General features: G+C 35.7%; 2 protein-coding genes across 5 annotated transcripts; one reads left to right on the top strand and one right to left on the bottom strand.

Moving 5' to 3' along the window:
* The first annotated feature begins 13,234 nt into the window (after nucleotides 1–13,234).
* On the top strand, nucleotides 13,235–13,980 carry LOC122301852 (protein MKS1-like). Its single transcript, XM_043113221.1, has one exon. It carries the CDS (start codon nucleotides 13,328–13,330, stop codon nucleotides 13,742–13,744), a length of 417 nt encoding a protein of 138 aa, XP_042969155.1. The 5' UTR covers nucleotides 13,235–13,327; the 3' UTR covers nucleotides 13,745–13,980.
* Nucleotides 13,981–18,171: 4,191 nt separating this feature from the next.
* LOC122311117 lies at nucleotides 18,172–27,435 on the bottom strand. 4 transcript variants are annotated; one of them, XM_043125525.1, is made up of 10 exons: nucleotides 27,275–27,435; nucleotides 26,926–27,126; nucleotides 25,488–25,636; nucleotides 24,175–24,330; nucleotides 23,935–24,040; nucleotides 23,448–23,630; nucleotides 20,995–21,160; nucleotides 20,211–20,530; nucleotides 19,161–19,250; nucleotides 18,172–18,676 (listed from the first exon to the last, which is right to left on the bottom strand). In XM_043125525.1, exons 3-10 carry the CDS (start codon nucleotides 25,500–25,502, stop codon nucleotides 18,600–18,602), a joined length of 1,113 nt encoding a protein of 370 aa, XP_042981459.1. In that variant the 5' UTR covers nucleotides 25,503–25,636; nucleotides 26,926–27,126; nucleotides 27,275–27,435; the 3' UTR covers nucleotides 18,172–18,599. The 4 variants fall into 4 exon arrangements, with proteins under 4 accessions (XP_042981459.1, XP_042981485.1, XP_042981467.1 ...); XM_043125551.1 differs by having other exon boundaries at nucleotides 20,214–20,530; XM_043125533.1 differs by having other exon boundaries at nucleotides 27,227–27,360.
* Between the last annotated feature and the right edge of the window lie 415 nt (nucleotides 27,436–27,850).

Here is a 27,850-nt window from a genome sequence, read left to right as displayed (position 1 = left end):
CATTTGAAGGGTGAAACATATGAGGGTACACATGACAAATCTTCCATTATTCACACATGAATAATCTATCAATTTTATTTTCCAAAATTCCATAACAATTCAGAATCTAGGTTCAAATGTCAGATTTTGGAAGAACAAACGAATGGTCATTGCTATATTAAAAAAAAAAAGGAACTGCATGTCCATGAAGGTTGAGTACTTACCGACATCTGATGCAAGGACTGGATGCTTGTGAAACCGGGCTGGAAAATGGAGATGAAGAAATAGGGCTTGTGAAAGGGGAAGTAGAAACGAGGCTAGGAAACTAAAAGGAAGATGAAATGGGATGGATGGCACTACTTTCTGCAAAAAGCTTCTGAAAAAAAAAATGCCTTAGCACAATACCATTATACCACTTTAGTATGTGGATTTTGTTTGTGGGATTCCTATGTGTCCCTAGCAGCCCTCTTTATTTTATGAATAAATGCAAAGAGTACCGAATCACTATCATGAGCTGGAGATAATTCCTTCCTCCATTTCAACCTATTGTGCAATTTTTAGCATTAACAATTGGCGTTATTTGTGGAATCGACAATATCTTCTACACCGGAATTGGTAGAAGGATATTCTCCAACTTACGAGATCGTTTTCAAAAATCTATATAAGATATCCTCAACTTTGTTATTTCCTATTATTTATTCTCTTAACATGGCAGTGAATGGTAAAACAAAAAATAGAGGAAGGATATGTGCAGCATGCATTTCGCATGTGCCATGTACAATGCACATTAGGGATGCACGGCACCCAGTTCCCTCACCACCCAGAATCTGCAACCACTAATAACACATTGGTGGAGATTCTGCTAGTAACTTAACAAATTTGAGTGTTGTGCACGCTGTGCATAGTGTGGGCAAAGAAGAAACCAGCTATTGGAGGCACAGCATAGGCACCCATGAGTTGCATGCCGCACTACTGGCTGCCACCAAAATTGCTTGCATTTTCTATAGCCAGCAAGGTAGTTCCTCCATCATGGAAGCCGCTTGCATCGGGCATAGGATAGCAAATGACGCACAGGAAGACCACCAAAAACCAGGCATCTAGCCACCGGTAGGACCACCGCCAGTCACCACCTGAGGTACTGGAGATTTCTATTGTCAGAAACAAGGTCCCTGCTCGGGGAGGCATTGCTCTCATTCAAAAACCCTCACCACAATCACCAACACTTGTTGTAGGAGATCAACACCATCATCGATGCTTTTACCACATTAAGACACCGATGATATCAATGTAAGATGAGGACACCAGAAAAACCAACGATGGTTTATGTCACATGTGGTAAGCCTAAAGCATATTGAAGGCCAGCAAGCAAACAACACACCAATGTGTACGTCCCCATTGCGTTGCAAGGGAGTCAGTAAGTACAACCTACAAGACCTTTTTGTGACCTTTGTGACATCCTCCACCCACCATGGAGCTCCTCACCACATCTAATACATGTGACAACGCCCCTCCACCACAGGGAGTTCCCTCTCACTTTGAAACTCAACCAACCCCCGGATAGAAATAGAGAACACCTGTGGTAGTTTCTGCTACCAATGTGCTTCCACGAAGATGAGAAACAGTGAGCAAGTTCACCGTTCATGCCCACTGCTCTTTGCCACCATTGTGGCGAGCAACAATCTCACCCAGCAATGCACTACCCATGGCGAGCAACAAATCCAAGGTTGCAACCGATCTAGCGAGAAAAGATGGTGAGACCATGCAAATGGTGAGCAAAGGTGGTGAGCAACAACACACATACTGTAACGTACCAATGGAAGGCCTAAACCACATAGCCTATACTCCAAAAGAATTAGTCAATGATACAATTAGAGACACAATGGAACCTTATAAAGAGCAATAACTTCTCCTTCTCAAGCAATGTGGGATCTCATATACTACCTATCCTTATTCTTATCATATGAGGTATCACAATCTACCCCCTTCAAATTCCCAACGTCCTTTTCGGGTCATTCTGTTGTAACTAGCACAGCTCAAGTCCTATATTTTTGGTTGGAATAGGCTCTTATATCATTTGTAATATCCCAATGGAAGGTCCAAATCACATGGCCTATACTCCAAAATGACTAATCAATGATACAATTAGAGCTCCACTAGAACCTTATAAAGAGCAAGAACTTCTCCTTCCCAAACAATGTGGGATCTCATACACCACCTACCATTATCCTTATCATATAGGGGATCACATACAAACACGTACACGGACTGATCACTACCTCCATGGAGAGCAAAGGTAGCGAGCAACCAACCTTGGCGAGAAAGAGTTCAGATGCAAGATTTATTATCTGATGGAGCATAGCGAGCAGAAAGCCAACAACAAGAAATGCAAAGACAGAAGAGTTGATGAACAGTGCACCTTGTTCTCATATCAACCAAGAGTCCCAATTCCCAAAACAGAAAACCTTAAACTATCTCAATCAATGGGGGATCAAGGGCAACAGCTAAATGGCTCTGGTTCATCTTTCTCTACTTTCTATTTTATTTTAACTAAAAATTTTGACTTTTGGAAGATTTTCTCTCTCAACACTCCTCGAGATTCCACAAGAAACCTAGTGATAGTATGCCCCGAGAATATACTTCACCAGAGATCACATGCATGGCACGAAATATCGGCTGCAAAGCCTTTCTCAAGCACTGCTCGATCATCTTAATTTGTGGTCATCAAATAGACCGTTCAATATCGTGGGCATCCCATATCCTCATTGTTTCCAAAGCATGGTTGCCAATGAGCATCGCCCATGTGTCACCAGCTTTCACCACACTCAAGTGAGATGACCCAAGTTTGCAAACCTCAAACTTGTGATTTAGATTATTTAACCTAACTTATTTGTTTTTGTTGGTATGATTAAGCTCTAGCTCCCGCCCAGAGTATGGTCGCGTTTTATCTCCCACTACAAAGAGTTACGCAGTCGAGACATCCTCCCACTACACTAGCATCACCAGAGTTATGTAGTCAAGGCATCCTTCTGCTATACTTGCATCACCAGAGTTACACGGTCGAGGCATCCTCCTGCCACACTCTCATTGCCAGAGTTACACAGTCGAGGCAGCCTCTCGCTACACTCGCATCGCCAGACTTACACAATCGAGGCATCTTCCCGCTGCACTCGCATCACTAGATTTATATAGTCGAGGCATCATTCCACTACACTTGCATTGCCAAAATTACATAGTCGAGGTATCCTTCCGTTACACTCTCATCGCCAAAGTTAAGTGGTCGAGATACCCTCCTGCTACACTCTCCTCACTAGAGTTATGCAGTCAAGGCATCCTCCCGCTAGACTCATAGCCAAGTGACTCCACTTGAACCATCAACACGATTGAGGCTTCCACCCGTCATGTACAAGCCGAGTGTCTCCACTCGTTACAATCATTGCTCGCGGGTACCTTTAAGAACGAGCCTTTGAGTTTTGCAATTGCCTCACGTGGGTGTCCTTTGGGAACTAGTCGATGGGCTCACCAACCTCTTACATCTACATCAAAACAGAAAAACAGCAACAAAAAATTGCAGCAGGGGGAAATCCAGTAATGCCACCGAAAATAAAAAATGATCACCAAGCATGGAAATATATACACTTTGCTAATGATAAACAGTCACATACAATCATCCATATACTCATTTATCATGCAAACATTCTTACAAAAAAACTTCACAAAAGCCCATCCTCGAAAGCCCTTACTATAAATTTCAAAAAATCTTCTTGAGGGCTGCTCATGGAGATCTCCATTGCATTGTATAACAACAACAAACTATGGACCAGTTCCTAGAATTTCTTTTTCTATAGTTTTTTACAGGTTATCTCCATCACAGTTGACTTAAAGATTCTCAAGGTCTACTTGTTAAACAAGTTGACCTTAAGAATCTCAGGCATCTATTGGGGACTAAATTGACGCAGTCCAGCCTTTTGAAAACCTATCACTAATACTAAAAGAAAAGATAAAGTCAAGACATAAGGAATGGAAAAGAGAAAGCTAAGAGATAAGACAAAGAAGAGATAAAGCCAAAAGACATGGAAGGGAATAGATAAGGCAAGGAAGAGATAAGCCAGAAGAAGTTGACTCAGACTCCTAAAAAGAAAGATATTCAAACTCATAAAAGAAAAGGGGTTCTGTAACAACCCGCTCCTTTCTCTCTCTTATGGTCATGAGTCTCGCTATGCATGCCGGACCTCAATGGCAAGCTTTTAAAAGATATTAAGTAATTTCTAAAGTAAGCCTAGTGTTTTAAAGCCACGATTATTTTAAATGGAATATTTCCAGTGTTATATGTCTAAACTTAATTTTAAATAAGACAATTATAATATTTTTTAAGAACTCCAAAAATATTATAATTGTAGAAAATCATTTTAATTAAATGATTTTAATCGTTTAAAAATATTATGAGATTTAAATTACGTTGAAAACTCTAAATTTATTAAATGGTTTTATTTTCTTAAAAGTAATTAATAAGACTTCATCATTTTATTAATGATGAAAGAATATTATTTTATGAACTTTAGTTTACAAAATAATATTCTATCTTAATTTTTCTCAGTGTTTTAAGTTAAATAAGTGTTTTAATTCTCACTGTTATATCGATTTGGGAGATCCCAAGATGAAGGGCTTGGATTAAATTCCCAAGCCCCTAGCATTTTTCCTCATTTCCTCTTTCCCTCTCTCTCTCATCTCCCTTTCTCCCAGCCCGACAAAAGCCTCTCTCTCCCTCTACCGTAGCCTTCTCTTCTCTAGCCCTCTTACTCTCTAATGGGTTTCTCCACCCATTTGACCTAGATCTGCCGCCCTCCAGTCACCGTGCCACCACTCTAGCTCCACCATGCCCCTCCACAGCGCCTCCTAAGTCCTCCATGGCCAGCCATAGTCCCCAGCCTTGAAACCCACGAATTTCCCCTTGTAACCCACAACCCCAGCTCCTCCACAAACCACCGTGTCTCCAACGTATGCTACCTTGGCACCACCACGAGACCATCACCCCGGAACCTTAACCTAGCACCTAGTAGCCTAGCCCAACGCCTAAACAGCTCCCAAATGCCCAAAATAGCCATCGTACACAATTTTAGCCACCACGTACAACTCTTCTGATGCCTTTAACCATGACGGGCAGCGAGCAATGCATGGGTTATCCCATCAATGATATAACCCTCTATCCCTTATTATTTATGATAAATGTTAGTTGATAAATTGTGGACTGTGCTATTTGTATTGTGGAGTTCACTGTGTAGTGAAGTGTGGGGCGTAATTGTGTAGTGTGATGTAAAGTGTGGGTGTGAAGTGTGTACCGTAGTTGTAATGCAACGTAGTGTTGTGAAGGGAGTGCACGTGGAGTGTACTCCATGTGATGGAGTGATGCACCATATGGCATGTATGCCGTAGTGGTGATGTGTCGTAGCATGTGTGAAGGGAGTACACGTGGAGTGTACTCGATGAGGTTAAGAAAATGGTAGTTGCACAGTTAAAGAGCGTAGAGCGTGTGATGTAGCGTCGGGAACTGTGGAACTGTGTGCCAAAGTAGCTGTGATGTGGCCTATAGTATGAGATGACAGGTATCACCTTGTTGTTGACTTATGGCTGAGAGTATGTGTGAAGTGGCAGAAAAGTGTAAGAGTAGTGAAGCAAAAGCATGACGGGGGAATGTCACAAAGTGACATGGTTAAACAAGAAGGCATGCTTGTGATGAATCAGAAGTTAGCATAAGAATGATGTAACGAGACATCAGATGACGTGACCAGGTCACAGCGTAGCTTGGGACCAGTCTCGAGCTACATGACACGATGTAGAGTGTATTGGGAATGAGTCTTATCGTGCTAAGTGTTGAGATGAACTTGTAAAGGGCCCGAAATTAGGGAAAGTCCTACCAACCGGGTTTACGAATAAGTTGGTATCAGAGTATAGCACTTGTCCATACAAGCAAGTGATCAACAGACTATAAGTTGATCTTAGGTGATGAAGGGTAAGGTACATGTGTATCTGGTGAGACACGTGTATAGGACGGATTTACCATATATAATGGATAATCTGTTCTAAGCATGGTTACACATTGTTTAAACCTCAGAGTTGGTTTAAAGTCAAGTGGCATGCATGGATGAGAATGAGGATTGAGTATGGGATAGGATATATGAAGATAGTAATGGGTATGTTATCTAGGATTGGGATGCGTGACTTAGTCAGCCTCAGTCATGCATCAGAATATGATTAATAGGAGAGTAAGACAAGAATCTTAGTGTCTTAACCTAAGGTGAATCATAGAGGTTCACTTTAAAGGATAAGATCTCGAAGTAGAATGCTAAGTTTAGAAAATGTGACCCAAGTGGGTCTCAAAAATAGGAAACGCGATAAGGAAGACCTGGAAAACAGAGGTAGTGACGGTAAATGGATCTCAAAGGTTTTAGCATAGTAAATGGCACGTAAGGACATGGGATAGAAGGAGAGTGTTCCAAGCGAAGTATAATTCTATTTCTAACTTAGTTGCTTGTGTACTAAGATAGAGAATGACGTTAAGGTTATGTATATGCATTTAAGTTGCCATCTGACATGCACATGAATGGACTACATGAAATGAGTATAGCATGAAGTCCAAGTAAATATTATGTTCATAAGCTTCTAGAGTTTTCTAAATATATGAAAATGAAATGTTTTTCCCTTACGATACTTTACAAAATGACACAAAAGATGATTTACGAAAGAATGCTAACTATAAGCTTTTAATTATAAGTATGTAATGGCCTTTCTTAGCAGAGCCTTTTTATGCACCCAAAGTATTATGCATGTGAATGGATGTTATACATAGTACGTAGTGGATGTATTTTCACGAAATGAAATGCAAGGCTAATGCCTCATGCTTTAAGCGATACTTTAAATGACTCAAAGAAAATGTATTAAAATATCCTTATGAACTGAGGTTTTAAAATGTTCCTATAAAAGATTATGCTTTTAAATGATGCCATGAACTAGTGATGTTTAAGGATGCCACGAATTGATGTTTTAAATTATGCTTATGTCATGATTTCAAAGACAGCTTTTAAATGTCGAGATTTAAGCCTATGCTTTTAAATGATGTTTTAGAGCTGAATGGACTAAAAAAAATAAATAAATGAAAATGACTGAAATGACTGAAAGAAATGATTGAATGAACAGAATGACTGAATGCTTTAATGTATGAAAATACGTAATGGCCACATGAATATATAAATGGGTACCAAAAGAATGAATGGGCAGATTGCAATACTGGATAAGTAGTACTAGTAGTGCACTCAGTGCTGTACCCTGACGGAATGGATTCCTAACCCATGGTCACGGGTGAAATCAAGGTCCAAAAGACCGCTAACCCTCGCACATGGAGCGTAACAGTATGCTACGACCAATAAAAGTGATAAGAAAGAATACATGCATGTTAAGAAAGAATACATGTATGTTCAAACTCCATAAGAAATGAAGGCACGAAGCGTAAGGAAATGTTTAACGAAAGAAAATCCTTTTTCAAGAAAAACTCTGCCTCAAAACCTTTTAATTGAACGAATGTCTTAAGTATAAGTATGTATAGAGTGATGAATGCATGACTGAAAACTTATGTTATAATATTTTAAATTTATGAAGTAATACTTACGAGTTTTCGACTCATTTTAATTTTTATGTGTGCCCTCTCAGGGACAAGATAAGCACGATGCATCAATACGGATATGGCCCAAGGGGAAAAGCACAGAAGCCTAGGCACAACATTTGTATGAGAGACTTTAATTTATAAAATTTAATGTTTTCCACTGTAACCCTTTAAATTAAGAAACACGTTTTATTTTATAAACATTGAGTCTTTTGTATCCTAGCATGAAATGAAAAGTTGTTTCAAAACGAACTATAATTCTCGTCTCTTTTCTTAAAATCATTTTCTAATTGATCCAATACAAGGACGGGCGTTACAGGTTCACAAGATAAGTTGGACTCAATAAATCCAAGAAAATAGACCTCTATATAAGGAGTGCACTCTCCACAAGCTCTATGTACAAAACTCCACTACATATAGCACATCCACCAGATCTCTCTCAAGGAACGACTTCTTTACGCCTAAACTAGATTTCTCCATTATATTAAGCAATATATGAGGTTACGAGATATTGTAAAATCACCAATTATAGTAGATTTTACTCTCAAACAACCTGAAATGTAAGCTTTTATACCAAACTATGTAAATATATATGTCTCTCTTTATTTATTTATATTTGGTTATTTACTATTTATTTTATGCATGAATGCGAAGAGAACTGTATCGACACCTAAATCACCATCATGTATCAAAGATAATTCCTTCCTCCATTTCTTCCTATTATGCAATTCTTGACATTAACGCTCGTCTCCTTCCAGAAGGTAGAGCTAGAAGAAGTTAGGCGGTTACACAAATTCCTTACTTAGTTAATGAGCCATAGTCACCAATCACTTCATGGTAGTGGTGGAGCCATGGAAGTTTCGAAGGAAAAATGGAAGAGGTTAACACTGACCGATGAAGAGATTTCTTATATCAAAGTGCTAGAAGGCATCTCAGATGAGATTAGGAACAAGGGCAACTGAAGCATAGTGCATGGAACCAAAAGAGCATCTAAAAAAATATTGAAATTCTAGATTTTCTCTATTTTTTTTTATTTTTGTATTCTTATTTTTTAAAATCTTTTTAAAAACACGTCAAAATGATCATTTGAGCGGCAAGTTTCAAATGACCAAATATTACTATTCTATTTTTTTAATTGCAAGTCAATTTGTAAAATCTATAATCAATTTGAATAACAAGAATAAATTATATTTTTATGAGGTTTAATTAATTTTCTGAATTAGAATAAAGAATAAACACAAGTCGACAAATTGCGGAAGTTTTATACATATAGTTTAAGGAATTGTTGTCATGGTTTATTAGAGTAGGAAACAATGAAAATGAAGTTTTTTCTGATCTTTCAGGTGCTACAGTTTGGCTGAAGCAATTATAGGGCCGAAAGTAAGAACATGTTTTTAATAAAATTTATTTTTTAATTAATTATATTAAATTGAAGTATATATTAATATATAATTATATTTACAAACAATTTTTTTTTTTAAATAATAATTCCACAGCTTTGAAAGTAATAAACCGTGGCTGACCCGAATCAAAGCTATCATCCGAAACAACGTGATAGTCAAGGTGTAGGCCACAATTTGCTCCGATCATAGCCTGACATTGCCAGAAAAGGTTGTCGTATATGGGAAAAGATATCGAGAGCACTCTCAATAGCTTTCATATTATATAAAAAATATGTATTATTTTAAAAAAAAAAAAAAAAAAAAACACACTCCATTTGATTATGTAAAATAAAATATAAAATACATATAACTACAGTAAGTCCTATATGTAGCGGGTGCTATTTATTCTTTAAATATTTTTTTATTATTTATATTTTATTTACCTCTTTATTTTCTTTTACTTTAATTTTTACCATATAAGGAAATTTTTTTTATTGTTCATCATTTAAAATAAATATCTTTCATTTTCTTCTCAAATATATCTTGGAAATATTTTTAAACCAGTTTTTTCATATTTTGATTTTATTTTTAATTTTTATTTGGTTTATATATTTTTGTTTTATGTGTACAGGGCTGAATTATTTTACATTATATATAAAAATAAATTGCAAATATAAAAAATATATATAAATATTGTAAATTTATTGGTAGAAATGAAATATTTAAAATGAATAAAAAATATTATTTAAATTATATGAAAAATAAAGAAATAAGCTTATGAATGACGTATTGTAAAAGTCAATATATAAAATAGAAAAAATAAGTTTTAATAATGCATTTTAAAATATAGGATGAAGAATCTATTAAGAGTTCAAATAGACTAATTTACACTACCACTTATTTACACTACTAGAAGCATGTTGTATCAAATTTCTTTGGATTGTAATGTGAGAGATGTTTACCACAAGATATTGAAGGTGCACCGAATTTTTTAAAAAAAGATGATAGCGCCCCATAACTTTTTTCTTCCCTTATATATATATATATATAGAGAGAGAGAGAGAGAGAGAGAGAGAGAGAGAGAGAGAGAGAGAGAGAGAGAGAGAGAGAGAGAGAGAGAGAGAGAGAGAGAGAGATTGAACATGAACCGTAAATTAAAAAAATAAAGTCCAACAAATTACCCCCAAAAAAAAAAGTCTAATAAAGGATTCCAGTATTTTACTGTAAATACTTATTATAAAGTTATAATTATATTGAAATTTTGGTATGTACTTTAGTGTTATAATTTGTCAATCTTAGTCCCACACAATATTATGGACATTTTATTTTCTATTAAGGCGACAGATTTTTGTGCCATCGAATTTAACTTGCTATAAAAACAATGAAGAAGAAGAAGAAGAAGAAAATATCTAATTTCTATTTGCAGCCCAAGTGCCAAAGGTAATCATTCATGCGAATCGGAAAATCATGTATGTTAACATAAGGTCTTATGTGTGTACTAATCGTGTCATATATTAAATAAAAACCTATTAAAACCATTATATTGACGGAAAATATACTATGTTCCTCAAGTTTGTCCCCTCAATTTGACCACTCATATATTTTATTTTATTTTTTACTTTCTTTTTTTTTTTTTTCTTTTTTGATAGAAAAGCACTTCATTTCATAAAGGCATAACATTTTAAGACAGGTTATAATAGTGTTGATCGATAAAAATTAGTACTTTCTCAATTATAGAAGAGCACTATTCCACCAAATATTCATATTTTCAATGGACCATGCATGTCTAGCAAGTCGATGAGCAGCCTCATTGGTTGATTTGTTGCTATGCTGAATTCTGCATTGAGGAAAAGTTTACATAATACTTTTAACATCTACTACCACTAATCTGATTGCGGCACTCGAATCAGTTGTGTTATTGACTTCCTCCACCAAGAACAAGCAATCACTTTCAATAATCAGATTAGGGATACCAATAATCCAATATTCATGCAAAGTTGCAATCCCCTCAATAAAGCCATTGCTTATACTTGTTCTGGTTCTAGATGAATAGATTCAGCCAGTAGCGGAGCCAGGAATTTACTCTCAGGGGGCCAAATAAAACTAGAACAATATATATAAAAAAAATTTTTTTTTTTTTTTGTTCTACTTTTATACAAATTTTTTTTACAATATATAATAATCTGAATGAAAATTTATAATAAAAATAAAATACGTTTAATACAACTTATGTATTAAAAAAGTATTTGATATGTCAATAATAATATATCATTAAAATAATATAAAAACATTCATACAAATATATTAAACTAAAGAAATAAAAAGTGTCTAAAATTATAACTTGCATTTTTTTTTAAACAAACAAAATCATCAAGTCTTAAATTTTATATGAGATATGTTTTATTTATTTTATTTTTATATCAGATTAAATTTTATGGATGGGCCAAAATAATTTTTAGAGGGAGGCAATATATGATAAATTAATATTATTTTATTAAATTAAAAAAATTAACATATATATATATTTTTTTTTTCAAATTTCTGCCCCAATGTGGCTCCGTCACTAGATTCAGCTCTACCAATTGCCATAAGCACCTCTCCCATTTCTCAATATTCCATCCTGACCAGCTTTATTCAAGTAAAAGAAAAGTGCACCATCGATATTAAGCTCTTGAAAGAATCCTATGTGGGGGTGACCACCGATACATCATATTCTTAGAATTTGGAAGTCCCTTCTGGTGCGTAATAGAATCAGTCTTCAGTTACTTAATAGTTAATAGTTAAGAACGTGATTGATATTTTTTTAAAATGTTTAAACATATTTAAAAAATATTTGAAATAAAAAGTTAAAAAAATATATGATTTATACTAAAAGCACACAAGTAGGCAAAATTGAGTGGATTGCCACTGAGCAAGCAAGCAAGGGCATTCATTCATTTGGAATTAATTAGGAAATCCAAGTTTATCGAGAATGATCGATTCCAATTGATAATTAGCACCTAATTTTATATAAAATGGTTTCAAAATCTTCTTACTATGATTGATTGACCATTTACATTTGCTTGTATTATTTTGTTGTTTGTTAGGGATCATGTGCAAAAGAGAAGTATTTACACTTGCGGCGAGCTTGATTTATCAAATGGTGTGGGTAATGGTTTTTCTTTAAATTGGCATCGAAACTTTTAAAGAAAAATTTACTCATTCAGTACCAACCTGCACAAATTACACACTCTCTAGGGTTTTGTGATTCTTTTATAATTCTCCAAACTATAACTAGATCATGCAATGAGTAATACGAAATAGTACCTATAAAGTGACGCAATGTCATCCACTAAGGGCTCGTTTGAACTCAAAGATGAGATAAGATAGTTTTAGATGAAAGATAAAAGTTGAATAAAATATTATTAGAATATTATTTTTTAATATTATTATTATTTTGAGATTTGAAAATTTTGAATTAAGATTTTAAAAAGTTGAATTGTTTATTATATTTTGTGTAAAAATTTTAAAAAGTTATAATGATGAAATGAGATGAAATCCTTTTTTAATCTAAATGGGGACTAAAACGATAGACTTATGTCAAGATACAATCCATGCAACCAACAAATTAGAGGGAAAGAAAAGCCCATTGACTACAAACAATTGATAATCATCACCACCTTCCCAATGTTTTTAGTGCACGATAGTTATTATATTCTCAAACTGGTGTAAAGAGTACACAATCCATATCACTTAAATAGTACGATTTGATTTGTAAAATTTAAATTTTAAAATTTATTTTTCAAATCAAATTATTTCATATAAACAGTATGTGGTGTTGAGGTCTTAGTATAGCAGTACTCTTTTAATAAACAGGGAAGAATTTAAGTGCATGGAAACTAAAATTAAAACACTTGTTTTCATTATAAATCACAAGGATTTCCCTCGACCAGACAATATGAGGGCTCATAGCCTCATACATCATCCTCTCGTACTAAACACGTGGTGCAATAGGTATTATACATAGGGCTGGGCAACCGGGCCGGATTTTTTTTAGCCCAGTGCGGAACCCGGATAACCGGGTTCCGGTTACGGGCACCGGCTCGGAAAACACCCAGGCCGGTGCCCGGTTTCTAAAACCCGGGTGCATCCGGTAACCGGGTTTTTTTAAAATCCAAACCCAGCAAAACACTGGGTTATACCCTTCGGCCTTCTGGCCTTCGGCATCACGTTCCCCCCCCCCCAAATCTGACTCTCTCTCTCTCTCAAAGAATCTTCCCGAAACCCTATAAATCATCCCATCGCCGTCATCCACGCCACCGTCTCAGACTTCATGTCCATCGTCCAGCGCCTCACCGGCCCGTCTTCTTCATCTATATCTCCGTCCGGCGCCGGAGACCTCTCTCCTGCTGCGAGGATCGCCTCCATCGAGAAAACCAGCCTGTCGGATAGAGAGAGAGACAGGGCCGGCAACGCTGCCGCGGTTATGGGTATGGTGGAAGGAGAGGGAGCAGTAGAACTGGGTCAGGCTCATCCGGGGATATCATCTCCTGCGCCGACTACTTTGGCTCCAATTCCCGATGGTTTCTTCTCTCCAGGAAATGAACCGCACAGCTTTCCTCCGTTCCACGATCTGAGTCCGTTTTGGCATAATGGGTTCACGGCAAGTCCTTCGGGGTTGTTTTCAGCTCCTTTGATTTCTCCATCTCCTTCTTCGATGGACTTATTCAACAATTTTTTGGACTTTTAAGGCTTTAGCTCTGTGCCGCCGTGCTTTGGAAGGAAGAAAAACCACGAAAACGCCTGCAAATTTTCACATTTCAAAGTGGTAAACTATTTTTCATTGACTGACTTTTGGTGGAATCAAAATTTTCCAACATAACTATTTGTTTTTTTTTTCTCCTCATTAATATAATCAGAAAAATGTTTATACCACTAGGCTTGTATTCTAATTGGGTATGAATCCAATTATGTAATTTTTGGGGATGGTCTGTTCTCTCTCTTTTTTCGGGGTAGTTTTGTTGTTCTTGAATTTCTTGTAATTTGTAGAACTCATTTTTCTGGTGCCGACCGAAAAGTTTGCACTTTTTTCACTCATTTTTTCTTTTATTTCTATAATGTTTGATGTTTGTGATATGCCAAATAGGGTACATAACATTTTGGATTACAATCTTAAAGCCTCTACTGAACCACGAGAAATGTAGACAGAATGTTCTGCATTATTTAGCATTTCGGATCTGAATTGTGAGAGGATGATACAAAAATGTTTCATAGTTTTTCTTTTGTTATTGTTTATCATATCCGATCGATTAGTGTCGTTCCTTATTAAAGCAATCATTAACTCGGGTTTCTCTTTTAGTCCGAGGATTCCGGATCGAAATGACAAGCATTTTTTATTTGTCAAACAACACGATAAGTCTCTGAAGTTTGTTGAGAGAAAAACAAGGCATCCCTTCTTCCAATTTAATTAGAAGAAAAAAAAAAACCCCGGGTAGAGGCCGGAACCCGGATTTCCGGGTTGTAAAAATCCGGATCAATCCGGGTTCCAACCCGGGTCATAACCCGGGTATATCCGGGCCGGACTGATTTGGAATCCGGGTTCCGGGCCGAGTATACCCGGATACCCGGTCCGGATTATACATGTGTAGACAACATGGTTTAACGAGAAAACATGCACAGAAAGGACAATAGTATTGACATGGAGTAAGTGAGGCCTCACTAGTATCCCAATAGGTAATAGTTTTCCTAATCCAAATTGAAAGCATGGAGAGAGTTATCTACCGCCCACATAAATGCATAGAGAGTAAATAATATTTAAACCCTAATATCATTATTCCACACTCACCTATTGATCTTACTTCTTTCAACGAGTCACAAGTAATAGTGATAAAAGCTCATGAAATACTTATATAAAGTAAAAGGAAATTTGAGAAAGTAGAAAACCATTTTTCATGATTTCCTTGCTAAAATTTAATCGAAAGGTAAATAATTGTGAAGATACCAACATGAAAGAGGGGGCCCTATTAGGGGTGGGCAGCGGGGCCCCGAACCCCGCTGCTCCGCCCCGTTCGCCCCGCCCCCGCATATGCGGGGCGGGGCATCCGCACCGAAAGGACGGGTGACGGGGGACTCCGCCTGTATGGAAAGCCCCCAGCGGAGGCGAGGGACGGAGAGGCCGTGACCCCGCTCCAGTTTTCCCCCACCCCGCCCCATTATATATATAATATATATTATATTATATATTTATATATAATAAATACATTTTATAGATGAAACGGCACCATTTTTTAAATGACAAAACAACGCCATTTCATCTATAAAATGGTGGTTTCATTAAGTCATTTAATGAAATTGCACTGTTTTGTCCATTACAAAATAGCGCCGTTTCATTAAATTTTAACCCTAAGGCCTAACCCCCTCCCCCCCCCCCCCCCCCCCGCGTCGCCCCCTTCCCTTCGGTAGCTTCTCTCTCTCTCTCTCTCTCTCTCTCTCTCTCTCTCTCTCTCTCTCTCTCTCTCTCTCTCTCTCTCTCTCTCTCTCTCTCTCTCTCTCTCTCTCGCACAGACCACTCCCCAGTCCCCAAGCAGCCAAGCCCATTCTCCCCAAGCACAGAATTTCACACTAGTCCATCAATCTACAAAGGTGATTTCCGAGTTAGACAACTATTTGTTAACGGATATGGTCCAACATGATGATGATAATTTCAATATATTAGGATGGTGGAAAAATGCCTCAAAGAAATATCCCATCATTTCTGAAATTGCCCGCTGTATTTTGGTCATCCCTATTAGCACTGTTGCCTCAAAGTCAGCCTTTAGTACCGGAGGTCGTATATTGGATCATTTCCGTAGTTCATTGTCTCCTATAACTGTAGAGGCATTGATATGGACACAGAGTTGGATGATAGGAAAGGATATTCATGTTCCGGATATTTTAGATTTTAAGGAGACCAATGAGGGTGGTGATCAGTCTGGATTTGGACCACCTAGTAATTTTTTTTATTTTATTATTTTGATTTATTTATATTCATTTCGATTTCATCATTATTAATTTTAATATTAATTCTTGTAGTAACACATGAGACGACGTCTAGCACCTCTGCAACATAAATATGTGCTCAAGCCAGAGTCACCCCAAGTGTAACAGTCAAAGACAAGCCACAACTGACAGCTCTCTGAGTCTCTCTTTAGAATATTCAAAATTTGAATTATTTGTTCATATTTTGTATTCAATGATTTGTAATGTTGATACAATATCCCTTGAACACTTTTATATTTGTAATTTTGTAATTGTTTAGCCTTTCAATTTTGTAATAGTTTAGTTATTATTATTAGTTTATTAGGTATTAGACTCTTAGACTAGTAACTTTTATTAGCCATAAAATCAATTACCATCCAAGACACTTTTTTTTAATCTAGTTTTTAAATATTTTTTTTCTTTTTACTTATAATTTTATGGGCTGAAATGGCCTACAAGCTTTTTTGGGCCAAAAATAAAAGCTTGTGTGCCATTTTTTACCCATTTCAGCAGTTTTGGGCCATTTTTGGCCCAGAAGCAATTTCTGGGCCCAAGGCACAGTAGGGGGTGCAGGGGGGCAGACGGATTGCCCCCCAATCCGCACCCCGTTATGCGAGACGGGGTAACCCGCCCCCGCACACCGGGGGCAGGGGACGGGAAAAGATTTCTCCATCTGCCCCATGCCGTGGGGGGTCTACCAGCACCGTATGGTGCAGGTAGCACCCCTAGGTCCTATGGAAGTCCATTATAAATTCACAATTTGAGAAGGCTTAGGAAGGACGATACTCGAATGAGGGCCTCTATGGCATGGGTTTGTAGAAAATACATTAGGAGACATTGGATGATCTTCTGAAAACATAAACATATTGTTGTGGGTAATGGCTCTCGTGTTAAATTTTGGTATGACAAATGGTGTGGTGACTAAAGCCTACAAGACACATTCCCTGCCATTTTTGAGATCGCACGAGAAAATAATACAATGATAATCAATCTCTTGGTCTTTTCAAGTGGCTCCCCATAATGGAATGCTGATTTTATTATGACAACCCAAGATTGGGAGATGAAAACTATCATAGGGTTCAATGCAACATTGTATTTTGTAAGCATGACAGAGGTTACCATCGATAAGATGCACTGCAGCCCCTCCAAGAAACATAGATTCACTGTCAAATCATTTTACGAACTTCTAATAAGCCTTGGAGTGACCATGCTCCCATGAAAACGTATATGGCAGACGAAAGCTCCTTCAAAAGCAACTTTTTTTGTATAGACATCACTAGACACAATTTTCACCATAGTTAATTTAAGGGAATGATGGGTAATGGTGTTTTACTAGTGTTGTATGTGTAAAAAAAATAGTGAATAAGTAAATCATTTACTTTTATATTGTGAGGTGGCCAGAACCACGTTGAATGATTTTTTTGCGATAATTGAATTGTCATGGATCATGCCTCATAGACTGGTGGACTTCCTTGCAAGTTGGAGACTTCCTTGCAAGTTGGAGAGGTTTTCCAAGTAACTCACAAGTGACAGCCATTTGGAGTTGAAAAAGTAACTCACAAGTGACAGCCATTTGGGAAATAGTTTCTATATGTATATATTGATGTATTTGACAGGAGAGAAATGATAGGAACTTCAAAGATTGCGAGAAAATGGATGAACTAAAAGGTTTCTTTTTTAAATAATTGTTCTTATGGATGGGGGCGGGGGGGGCGGGGGGCATTGTTTGTAATGGGATAAATGTCCATTATTTCCTCCTGTCGATTGTAAACTCTAACTAGGTGCTTCTAATCTATGCTCCATGTCTACTTGAATTTTGCCAACTTCTATGAATAAAACTTCTTGATTAACTATCAAAAATATATATTTTCCTTTTTCAATCATTTCTTCACCAAAACGGATTGAACTCAAGCCGGCGCTCAATTGGAGTACACAATTTCACACTTTTTCCCTTCAGGCATTATTTTTCAATCTCACCTCTTGAAGTTTTGATTATGAAGTAATGTATGCTTACATGGCACCAAACTGAAATTATGTCCATTTATCAGAGATTAAACTTAATTCCCGTGTTTATCTTACAAACAAGGTTTCAGTGTAGCTTGTTCTTTGACTATGTTTTTAGAGGAATTAAAAGCACAAGAAAAGGGAAACAAAAGCAAATAAAAAAGGCAAATAGCCAAGGACTAACTTATTCAGACCTTCCCCACCTCCAAACAATAGTAAATACGGTTTTTGAGTACAAGAATTCAATCCATTTCCCGGTTGGTAAGTAAAGTTCAAGATGCGAAATGGTAACTTGAAATAGCAAAGTTTACATCAATGTAGCCAAATAAAAGATTACAGACACTACAGTCCCCAACCTTCTATATAAAAAAGTTTCTGAAAAGGTTATTACAAGAAACATTATAACTTGTATTGGCATGATTACTTTCCCACCTGCACGTTGCTGCGGACTAAACAACTAAGATGTTCATTTGTCCAACTTCATTACTAAAAAGCCAAAATGCTGAATAACTGAAAGAAAAACTCTAATTTTATTGATTAAATGTTATCCTATCCTAATAAATTTAAGGCAAACCAGATGTGCCTCACCTTTCTCTAGGGTTCTCCTCATCTGATTGTGAAGATGATGGTCCGGGGACAGAATCAACAAAGAACTCCTCCACTGAGATGAGGTAAAGCAATTAGCATATGACTAGCAACACAGAGGAAACATGTTTAAATTTTAATCATGTAAATCAACGAAAGAGTTCTCCTTGGGCTCGCTTGGACACCAGCGTTAAAAAATTCAAAATGTGATGATGCCCAGAAACAAATGTGGTACTCGTGCAGAATTAATAAAGAGACCATATTGATACTGCTACTATGATAAAGAAACTCTCCTTTTTCACATGTACACACTGGATATTTCAGTGAATCAATACACCTTTTTTCACCACTAAATTTCACCATTATTTTATCATTATTTTTCACTACTTTTTACTATTTTGTACTACTATTCAAACTACTATTCATAGAATATCTGAGATCACCTCACTACCTAAACACAACCTTAGAGATGTGTATGCATTTTTCCCATATATTTTGAAAAATATAATTTGCATTATGTTTATACCAATCACCAAAACTATGCATATTGGCATCATTACCTATATCCTCTTGCTCAGGCGAATCAAGCAAAATTTCTGAATCTGATGGCAAAAAGGGGGAACCAGGATAATTTCCCAAGGCTCCTAAATCTGCGAAGGAATTGTGAAATCAATGTACTAGCAAAAGCGTGAAAACAGAGAGGACAGGTTATGACATAACTGCTACGCTGTGTTTAGACATAATGAAATCGATTTCATGGTGCCAGTCCTTTAAGACAGCTTCAAAGTTCTGAATGTATCTTACTTAACAAAAAGAAAGAAAGTTCTGAATGTATCTTACTTAACAAAAAGAAAGAAAGTTCTGAATGTATCTTACTTAACAAAAAGAAAGAAAGTTCTGAATGTATCTTACTTAACAAAAAAAAAAAAAAAAGGAAGTTCTGAATGTATCTTGCCAAAACAACAGAACCATTATGTTATGCAGAAGATCTTCTATCATTACTGAGCTTGAAGCAAGAACAAATATTCAAAAATTTGTATCGCCAAATCCATAATATTTTTTTAATCAGCGAACAAAAACTTTACTGATAAACAGAAAAGGTAAGATCCCAAGTACAGGGGACATAACCATCTCCTCAGAAAATGAAGAGAGTAAAGCCTACACCATATTAATTTATACGTCCTGCTTTCTTTTAGGAGGAACTTAACATAATTGAATGCATTTGGTGTTATTTCGGGAATTTCAATAGTTAATACATATACTTCCTGCTTTCCATTAGGAGAAACTTCATCACACCTCTAAATACCACCACTTTTTCAATTTGAGTCCTAAACTACAAATAGGTTTCAATTTGCATCCTCCATCAAAAATCTTATTGATACAATTGTGCCATATTACCTATTTTCCTGCATCTTAATTGTCAGATCTTAACCAAAGGTATTGGAGGTGCAAATTAAAACTTTTCACAGTTTAGGATGCAAATTTAAAAGGGAGTGGTAGTTTGAAGGTGCAAAATGTAATTCTCCCTTTTATTTTATTTATCTATAGATTTTATTTTACTTTGTATGTGCAACCAGTATTGTAGCAGTTAATAAAGATAAGATACAAATTACCTCCCAAATTTGACAAATCAGCTGTTAGATCCGACAGACTAAAATTCCACTGGATCTGATCCAGTGATCTGAGAGAATCCCTGGAATTTCCAGCCCCACCATCTGGTGCAAGTTGTAATCCTACCGAACTTGCCACATCAGATGCAAATGTGGTATCAAGTGCGGAAGAGTCCACCCCCATTCCAGAAATTTCTGGTGCAGTGAAGGGGAAATGCCCACTGGATGCAACTGATGTAGGACTCACAGGCATCTCTGACATAGTGCCATTTGGCGGAATAATGGGAGCCACATCAGCAGCACCACTCTCCATCACCATACTTCAACAAGATCATAAATAATTGCGATTAGCATAACTTCTATCGACCAAAAATTCTTATCTAGAAAGAAGCAAAACTGGGATTAAATTGTCATTGAACAAATGGATCAAACCCGCCAAAAATCAAAATAGAAAAAGTTGTTCTTGCCGGGAGAATAGTGTTGGAGACATCTTTATCTGAGGAGGCTTCATATTTTGAGGCAGATGTAAACATGAGCATACACGTGCAAACAGACGGGCATAAACATGATCCTTTACAATGAGAATATACCCATGCAAACACACCATTGCATGCATATGCAACTGAGAGTTTACCAGTCAAACCATTTAAAATTCAAACAATTGATCCAATAACATTCAAAGACAACAAACACTAATAAATTGAACATGGACCAACTACATTAAATTCCATTACTTAAAAAAGGTAATCAATGTTAAATGACATTAAGATCGAGAAGTTCTCACTCATTCCCAGAATTCATCTGTATGTGATGAAAGTTGCTTGGAGCAGGGACTCCATTAACCACATGACAGCTCGATATTCCATGGCCCATCGGATCGACATGAGGTTGACCTGCAGCTGGAATTGGAGGTTGCTGTAGGATGGGGTATCCCATAGGTAAATTGTTAACTGCACTGCAAACAGGTAGCATTGAATAACAATGACACCAATAACAAATAAATGCCACATAATATGTCTTGCTCAGAACATTCAGCCTCTATAAGAAATCATGAGCACCACACTTTTAGGTATGGTTTGGTAAGTAAGAATTTTGAGATGAGAATTTTGAGTTTTAAGATGAAATATTAAAATATTATATTTTAATATTATTATTGTTTTGAGATTTGAAAAAGTTAAAGAAAAAGTTGAATTATTTATTATATTTTGTATGGAGATTTGGAAAAAGTTGTAATAATGAGATGAGAATTTTGAATTTGAGATGAGAATTTTCTTGGGCCAAACCGAACTTAGAGGCAACCGAGTCTTTTTACCCAGAACGCTAAGGAAGCAAAATTCCATAAGACAAAGAAAACCCAACAGAAATCCCCTTGTATCCACTGAAGGTTTGGGAAAAAAATAAAAGAAATAAAAGAAACTAGATACTAGCACTATTTTCATAAGTGGCCATGCAGAAACAGTCCAAAAACATACAGCTTATGTTAACATTTGCTTGGTATAAGGGGGATAAGGTTACATGTAAACGTAATAAGGAAATTATGGCTTCCTCAAGGCACCAAACATCTCCAAAATTTATTCTTCCAAGGAAAACCAGCCTCCCAAACCACCAGAGAGACTATCATAACAAATTTTTTCACTATCATTCTATTATTTACATGCAATAAAGGCTTATTAAGAAGATGAGATGGAACAGTTTCTATGTCTAAAAGCTGTGTTTTCAAGTACAGCAATATTTATGGCTCCATTGCTACAAACAGGCCACTATATGCATTAATTCAATCAAGGACTACCATTGCTTGTCAAGAATGAAACCTAAAAGCCTTTGACCATCTAATGAAGTGACATTTCAATATGTTGTGCCTTTGCTAACAGAAAAACGCCCATGGAGGGAAACAGTTTTTTTTTTTTTTTTGGGGGTGGGGGGGAACTAAATTTCGCGCACACAATGACACAACTACCATTGTTTTATCCATTTGCACCCTAAATTATAAAAACTATCAAACTACATCCTAAAGTGCAAATTTCCGGGCACCCTCAATCAAGATTTAACATGTGGCACAATCGTAATGGTCAGATTTTAACCTAGGATAGAAATTTTGTAGTTTAGGGTGCAAATTATTAAAAAATAAAAATAAAACTAAAATTAAAAGAAGGTAGTGGCTTGGAGTGCAAAATATAATTTATCCCATTCTCCCTCTTCTGCTTTTCATTCTTGGTTGTAGCCTTCTTTGTCAACGGCATCAGAGTCTAGTGCTTCATAGCCTTCTTGACCATCTAACAAGTCGATCTTTCTTCCACAGAGGCCCTCATCAATGTCCTCGCTGCCTTGGCCATTTTCTCCTTCAACTTTAGGACCATCTTTGCCTTATCCGCAACAGCCTTTGACTTTGCAGCAAATGCCATGCTAGAACCAATTTGGTCACAAGCCATTAAGTCTTGCTACACAAGGGAGATAAGGATGGCATGCCGCTTCTTATATTTTGTTTAGTAGATGAACTTGATTCTCCTTTTGAAGAGCTTTGCTACACATAAGCCCACACACACTTTTTTTTTAATCTTTTTTGGGTTTATTCTTCTTAAACTAATTGAATTCTTCTACTCATTATTCATATACCAAATATTTGGTAAAAGAAAAAAATATAATAAAAATAAAAATAAAAAAAGTGTGGTGTGTGACGTGTGGGCTTATGTCTAGAATTTTTCTTTTGAATTGGAGGTAGAGGTCTCAAAAGAGGTGGGCCACTTGTGGGTTTTGTGAAAATAGGACTTCTAATACACCCAGCCATTTATCATCAGAAAATTCCAATTATCCTGCCAATAAGGAGACATGTCCATCTCCAATATTATATAATGTGTTGTGTGCTTATGTTCAGGCCCCTTTCCTTATAAGCTTATTTGGAGGAATAAGGCCCCCCCTAGAGGGAACTTCTTGACTTGACTGGCCTCCCAAATAAACAGAATCACTGAGTGATAAACAATTTCTTCCACTGCTCTTTTAATATTCATATTTAGTACCTTATGGCTTATAAAAAAAATTTAGTCAGAATCAACTATTACACCTATTATCATAAAGAGCCCTAAAATTAATGAAATTCAGATGATAACCTCAATCTAAAATTAATATAACCCCTTATTCATAACTAAAAACTAACAACAGATTACGTAATAAGCTACATATTATCCATGCACGTTAATGTGTGCTCTCAAACAGCCATACCATTGTAGGTTGAAGACTTACCAGGTATGGGATGGATCCCATTCTGGATGGGGGCCAAAGGAACCTTTGGAGCTACAGGATACTTCATGAGATGATACTGATGCTCAAGTAGATGATTGAACAGTATGATTTGTCTTTTCAATTTTAGCCGTATATAATATGCCCTGAAAAAGTCTGCATTTTCTTCTTCCAACTTTTGCCATACTGAATTAAATAAATAATATATAAAAAAATGTCAGGTTAAGGTAATCCGAAGATTCTTAAAATAAAAATAAAAAATAAAAGGTTTTACTCTAATTTTACAATTACAGTGTAGGTCAACTTCTTACTCAAGAAACAAAGACATAAAAAGTGATGGAAATATCTCTAAATTGTGATATAGTGATCCAAAACAATTCGATTCCAATTTTCCTTTCCATTAACCACTGAAGTGTGATATCATCAAACACATATATTCTTAATGCAATATACAAACAGAATGTCAAAGACAAACAAATAGGTTTCCTACCCAGAGTTGTAAATCCAGGATCTATCCTTGCGCGAGTCAAGAGGGTTTTAACCACCTCATCTCTATTCATATATAATTGCAGACATCGCTCTATTAGATTCTGGACCTACAACAGCCATTTTGTAGAATTATCAACATAAGGATAGGAAAAATATTAGTTCATATCCTTTTCAAAGAAAATTAGAAAGAAAGAAAAAATGGAAAACAAACAACAAAAACATTAGGAGAAAGTTGCCTTACAAGTTCAATATCTTGGCGTGAAACTTTTTTGCCATCATTGCTCGAAGTAGAGACTGAACCTGAATCTGTGACAGGAGCCTCAGTTGCATGGTTGTCTGGTTGTTCACCTTGGGACTCCTGTGAAACTTGGGTTGAGGATTGAATTTCTTTTGTGCTCTGTGACTCCACAGAAGTGCACTTCATTTTAGTGACAAGTATCACAAGTGCTACAACTAGCAGAAAATCAGACACATAAATGCACTACCATTAGGGTTGAAAGAAAAGGACAGTAATATAATTTGATTTTTGAAAGCCTGCGTGTATTGATTTTTGAGAAATCTACTATTGAGGTAGAATAAATCTTCTCTACCTTAATATGTATGCATAAAAAGGATATGGATTAAAGGAAATCAATAGAGGATAAATTAAACGAGTTACCATAAATATCCAACTTAGCCAAGGTGTTTCTATCTATTTATCGTATAAGTGCACATAAACCACATCTAATAGAAAAAGGGGCACCGATCATGCATGTCCTTGACATCATTAGAATTTGCAGAGTACATTGGTGTTTCAGTGTTTTGCTGGACTGTAGGGTACAACAATGTGAAGTTGTAGTGACACAAAATCAACCACCATAGTTTATCATAACAAAGTATCATGGAGATCAGACTGTAGATTCAAAATCGGGCATTAATCGTTACAAGCTAAATGGTAGTGGCATTATTTGGCAACATAATCTGAACTATGAAGTTATAGAATATATAGTGAATATGAGATTTGGTCATGCAGTACAAGGAATAGTTTGTGAGAATGAGAGTTGGGAAGACAGTATGAGATATGATACAATGGTTGTGCAGAAAATTGACTGCTCAAAAATTGATAAAAGAAAGAAACTAAGGCTTGTTTGGACACCATGAGAATTCTCAGAATTCTCAAAATTCTCAAAACTTCTCATAATTCTCAAAACTTCTCATAATTTCATTCCCAAACATCACTCAAACACAAACAGTATTCAATTTCAAATGTTTTAACTTTTTCATCTAATCATTACCTAATCATTATTCAAACACAAAAATCAATACAACTTTTACAAACTTCAAAACAAAAATAATATTAAAAAGCTATATTCAACCAATTTTTTAACTTAATAATATTTTATTCAACTTTTTCTCTCTCCTTTTCCAAAATCCAATAAAACATCTTCACTCAAACTATTTCACTACTATTATGAGATACTCCAAGTGTCCAAACATGCCCTAAAAGCAAAAACAACAAAGAGATTTACATGCTAAATGCCAAAGAAGAAAATTGTAGAGTATTATGAGCATAACCTGCATAGTCTTCATTTCAGCTGAATGCAGTCCAACCACATCTCTCCAAATAGCACATGCACTCCCGACTACAGCTAAGACTCTAAGTCACTGAGATCAAATTGTTGGCATGTATATCTAAATATCTGGTTACATGAGGCAGTTTTCACCTGGGAATCAAAAGATGAACCATGTTATAACCTTAGAACTGAAAACATAACCTTAGAAACAAGTTCTCTTCTAATGATAAAATGTTATTGATTTGATCCCAAAATATGGAGCATTTAAGCTTTCATAGTTCTCCAACTACAGAAGTTGTAAATCTGCAGGATGTCCTTGGTCATGGCTAAGTATTCATTTTCTCACTTTGGGTTCGAAGGGAATTATTAAAAATGAAAACATGAAATTATGATGTCTTTTATCAATAATCAAATATCTGATCAGCTGGAAATAAAACATTTCTCTGCCATTCTCAAATATGCCCACACATAAGCTAGGTCATATGGTAAAAATAAACTTAAAACTCTAATCTTAAATAGAAACACTTATAAAATTCAATAATTTAACAACTAAAAATAAAACAGACCCCACATAACAAATAATCATTTGTCATTGGATAAAATTTGGAAATGTTTCAGTGGAAATGTTCCGATACTCCACAACAATTGTGCAACAATTTATCATCGCACTAATTATCACATATTTGACAGTTTATTTCAACCATCAATGACAATAATAAACATATATTCTCTGCAAATTGTTGTGCAGAAAACATTTCAAATCTCCCAGTACAATGACACAGGTTATCTGAAATAATTTTGTAGACCCTACATAATGTTTTCAGTTAAAATAACATAATATCATTTTCCTTGTTATATAAATGATAGAAGTACTCCTAGTGCTCTTATCCATAAATCTCCGCAAACCCCAAGCTTAAAGTAGATTGAACTTCAGCAATAAGGCCATTGTAAACGGTAACTTTGTACATTTTGACATCATTTTTTTTACAAATCAAAAGAAAAATCTGTGTACATTCCTTTTTTCTTTTTCTAGTTCCTGACTTGTAACTGGTTCAGTTTTTGTATACTTCCTGTATACTTGGCTTTGCCTTACTACTTGTCTTAATATAATCTCTTATTCATCAAAAAAAAATCTTCCTACATCTCAATTAAGAACAAGAACATGAAAACAAGCGCAAAACCAAAAACATTAAAAAAATAAAAATAAAAATAAAATAAAAAAATAAAAAAGAAGAATAAGAAGAAGAAAAGGCAAGCAAACCAGATCTCATCACGTCCATGAAAAGATTGCAATTTACACAACATACACTTGCATAACCACTGAACAACACTAACTAAATTGATTGAGAAACTATTTGAGTGCCACAAATATATAGCCCACAAAACATAAAACATAAAATAAAACGAAGGAACAAAGATGAAGATCTGACAAGTATTACCTTCTACTCATTTTTCAATCTCCAACAACACTGAAGAGAAACACTTTATTTCGACGAATTTAGGAGACCAACTTCATATTCAAAGAATATCGAGTATACCAGAGCTCTAGCAAACCAAAACCTTAAAGAAACTTTCGAAAGGACTAGTAACTCGCTTGAACCACAAGTTTAAGGACCGCTATATAAAATTACCCACGGAAGCTGAAATGCAGTAAGGTTCAAAACGATATTAGAGAAGCGAGATGATATTTACACCATAATAGAGACTAGGGTAAAAAACAGAGAGAGAGAGAGAGAGAACCAGTGGAATTTCTTGGTCAACAGACAATGTTGCGAGGGTTAGCCTTACCGTGACATTACTGGAAAGCTCGACGGAGAGGCAGGGACCCTGAACGAGAAACAGTGGGTATGAGAAAATAAAATTTATAGAAAAATATATATCGCCAAACCGGGATAGTCTTTCACACTTCTGCTTCGGTTTTTATACTATCGAGTTTCTACACTTCCGGAAAATTTCAGTGATGAAAAAACGAAATTTAACGTGGGAAAATATAATATGCTGTTCACTAATATATTTTTATTATTTATTATTTATTTATTATTTTTAATAGTTAGTGAAATCAATAATGAATTTTTATTTTTTTTATTTTTCTCTTAATAGTTAAGAATGTTTAAAAAATGCTTAAAGAAAAATAAAAAATCACATTTGTATTGGTATTCACATTTGGTGGGTACATTTAGACTCCGTTTGGATTAAAAAAATGAGATAAGATGTTTTTTAAAAATTTTTTACATTTGAATTAGAAAGTAAAATGAGTTGATTTTAACTTTTTAGATATTTGATACATATGGGTCTCACCAATTATAATTTTGTTTTATAAATTAACTTTTGCACTGTGTACATATCACATGCACCACCCATTAC

The sequence above is a fragment of the Carya illinoinensis genome, chromosome 1, assembly GCF_018687715.1.
Source record: "Carya illinoinensis cultivar Pawnee chromosome 1, C.illinoinensisPawnee_v1, whole genome shotgun sequence".
NCBI classification, from domain to species: Eukaryota; Viridiplantae; Streptophyta; class Magnoliopsida; order Fagales; family Juglandaceae; genus Carya; species Carya illinoinensis.
Note: the sequence above shows the minus strand (reverse complement) of the source record. Positions and strands in the feature narration are given on the sequence as shown.

Excerpts from the sequence above, each read along its gene's own strand:
- LOC122301852 (XM_043113221.1), top strand. The coding sequence starts at position 13,328 with ATGTCCATCGTCCAGCGCCTCACCGGCCCGTCTTCTTCATCTATATCT.
- LOC122311117 (XM_043125525.1), bottom strand. Across the intron at positions 21,161-23,447 it reads TGGGATCCATCCCATACCTG|TTAACAATTTACCTATGGGA; the intron begins GTAAGTCTTCAA and ends TTTGCAGTGCAG. Across the intron at positions 20,531-20,994 it reads CAGATGAATTCTGGGAATGA|TATGGTGATGGAGAGTGGTG; the intron begins GTGAGAACTTCT and ends ATCTTGTTGAAG.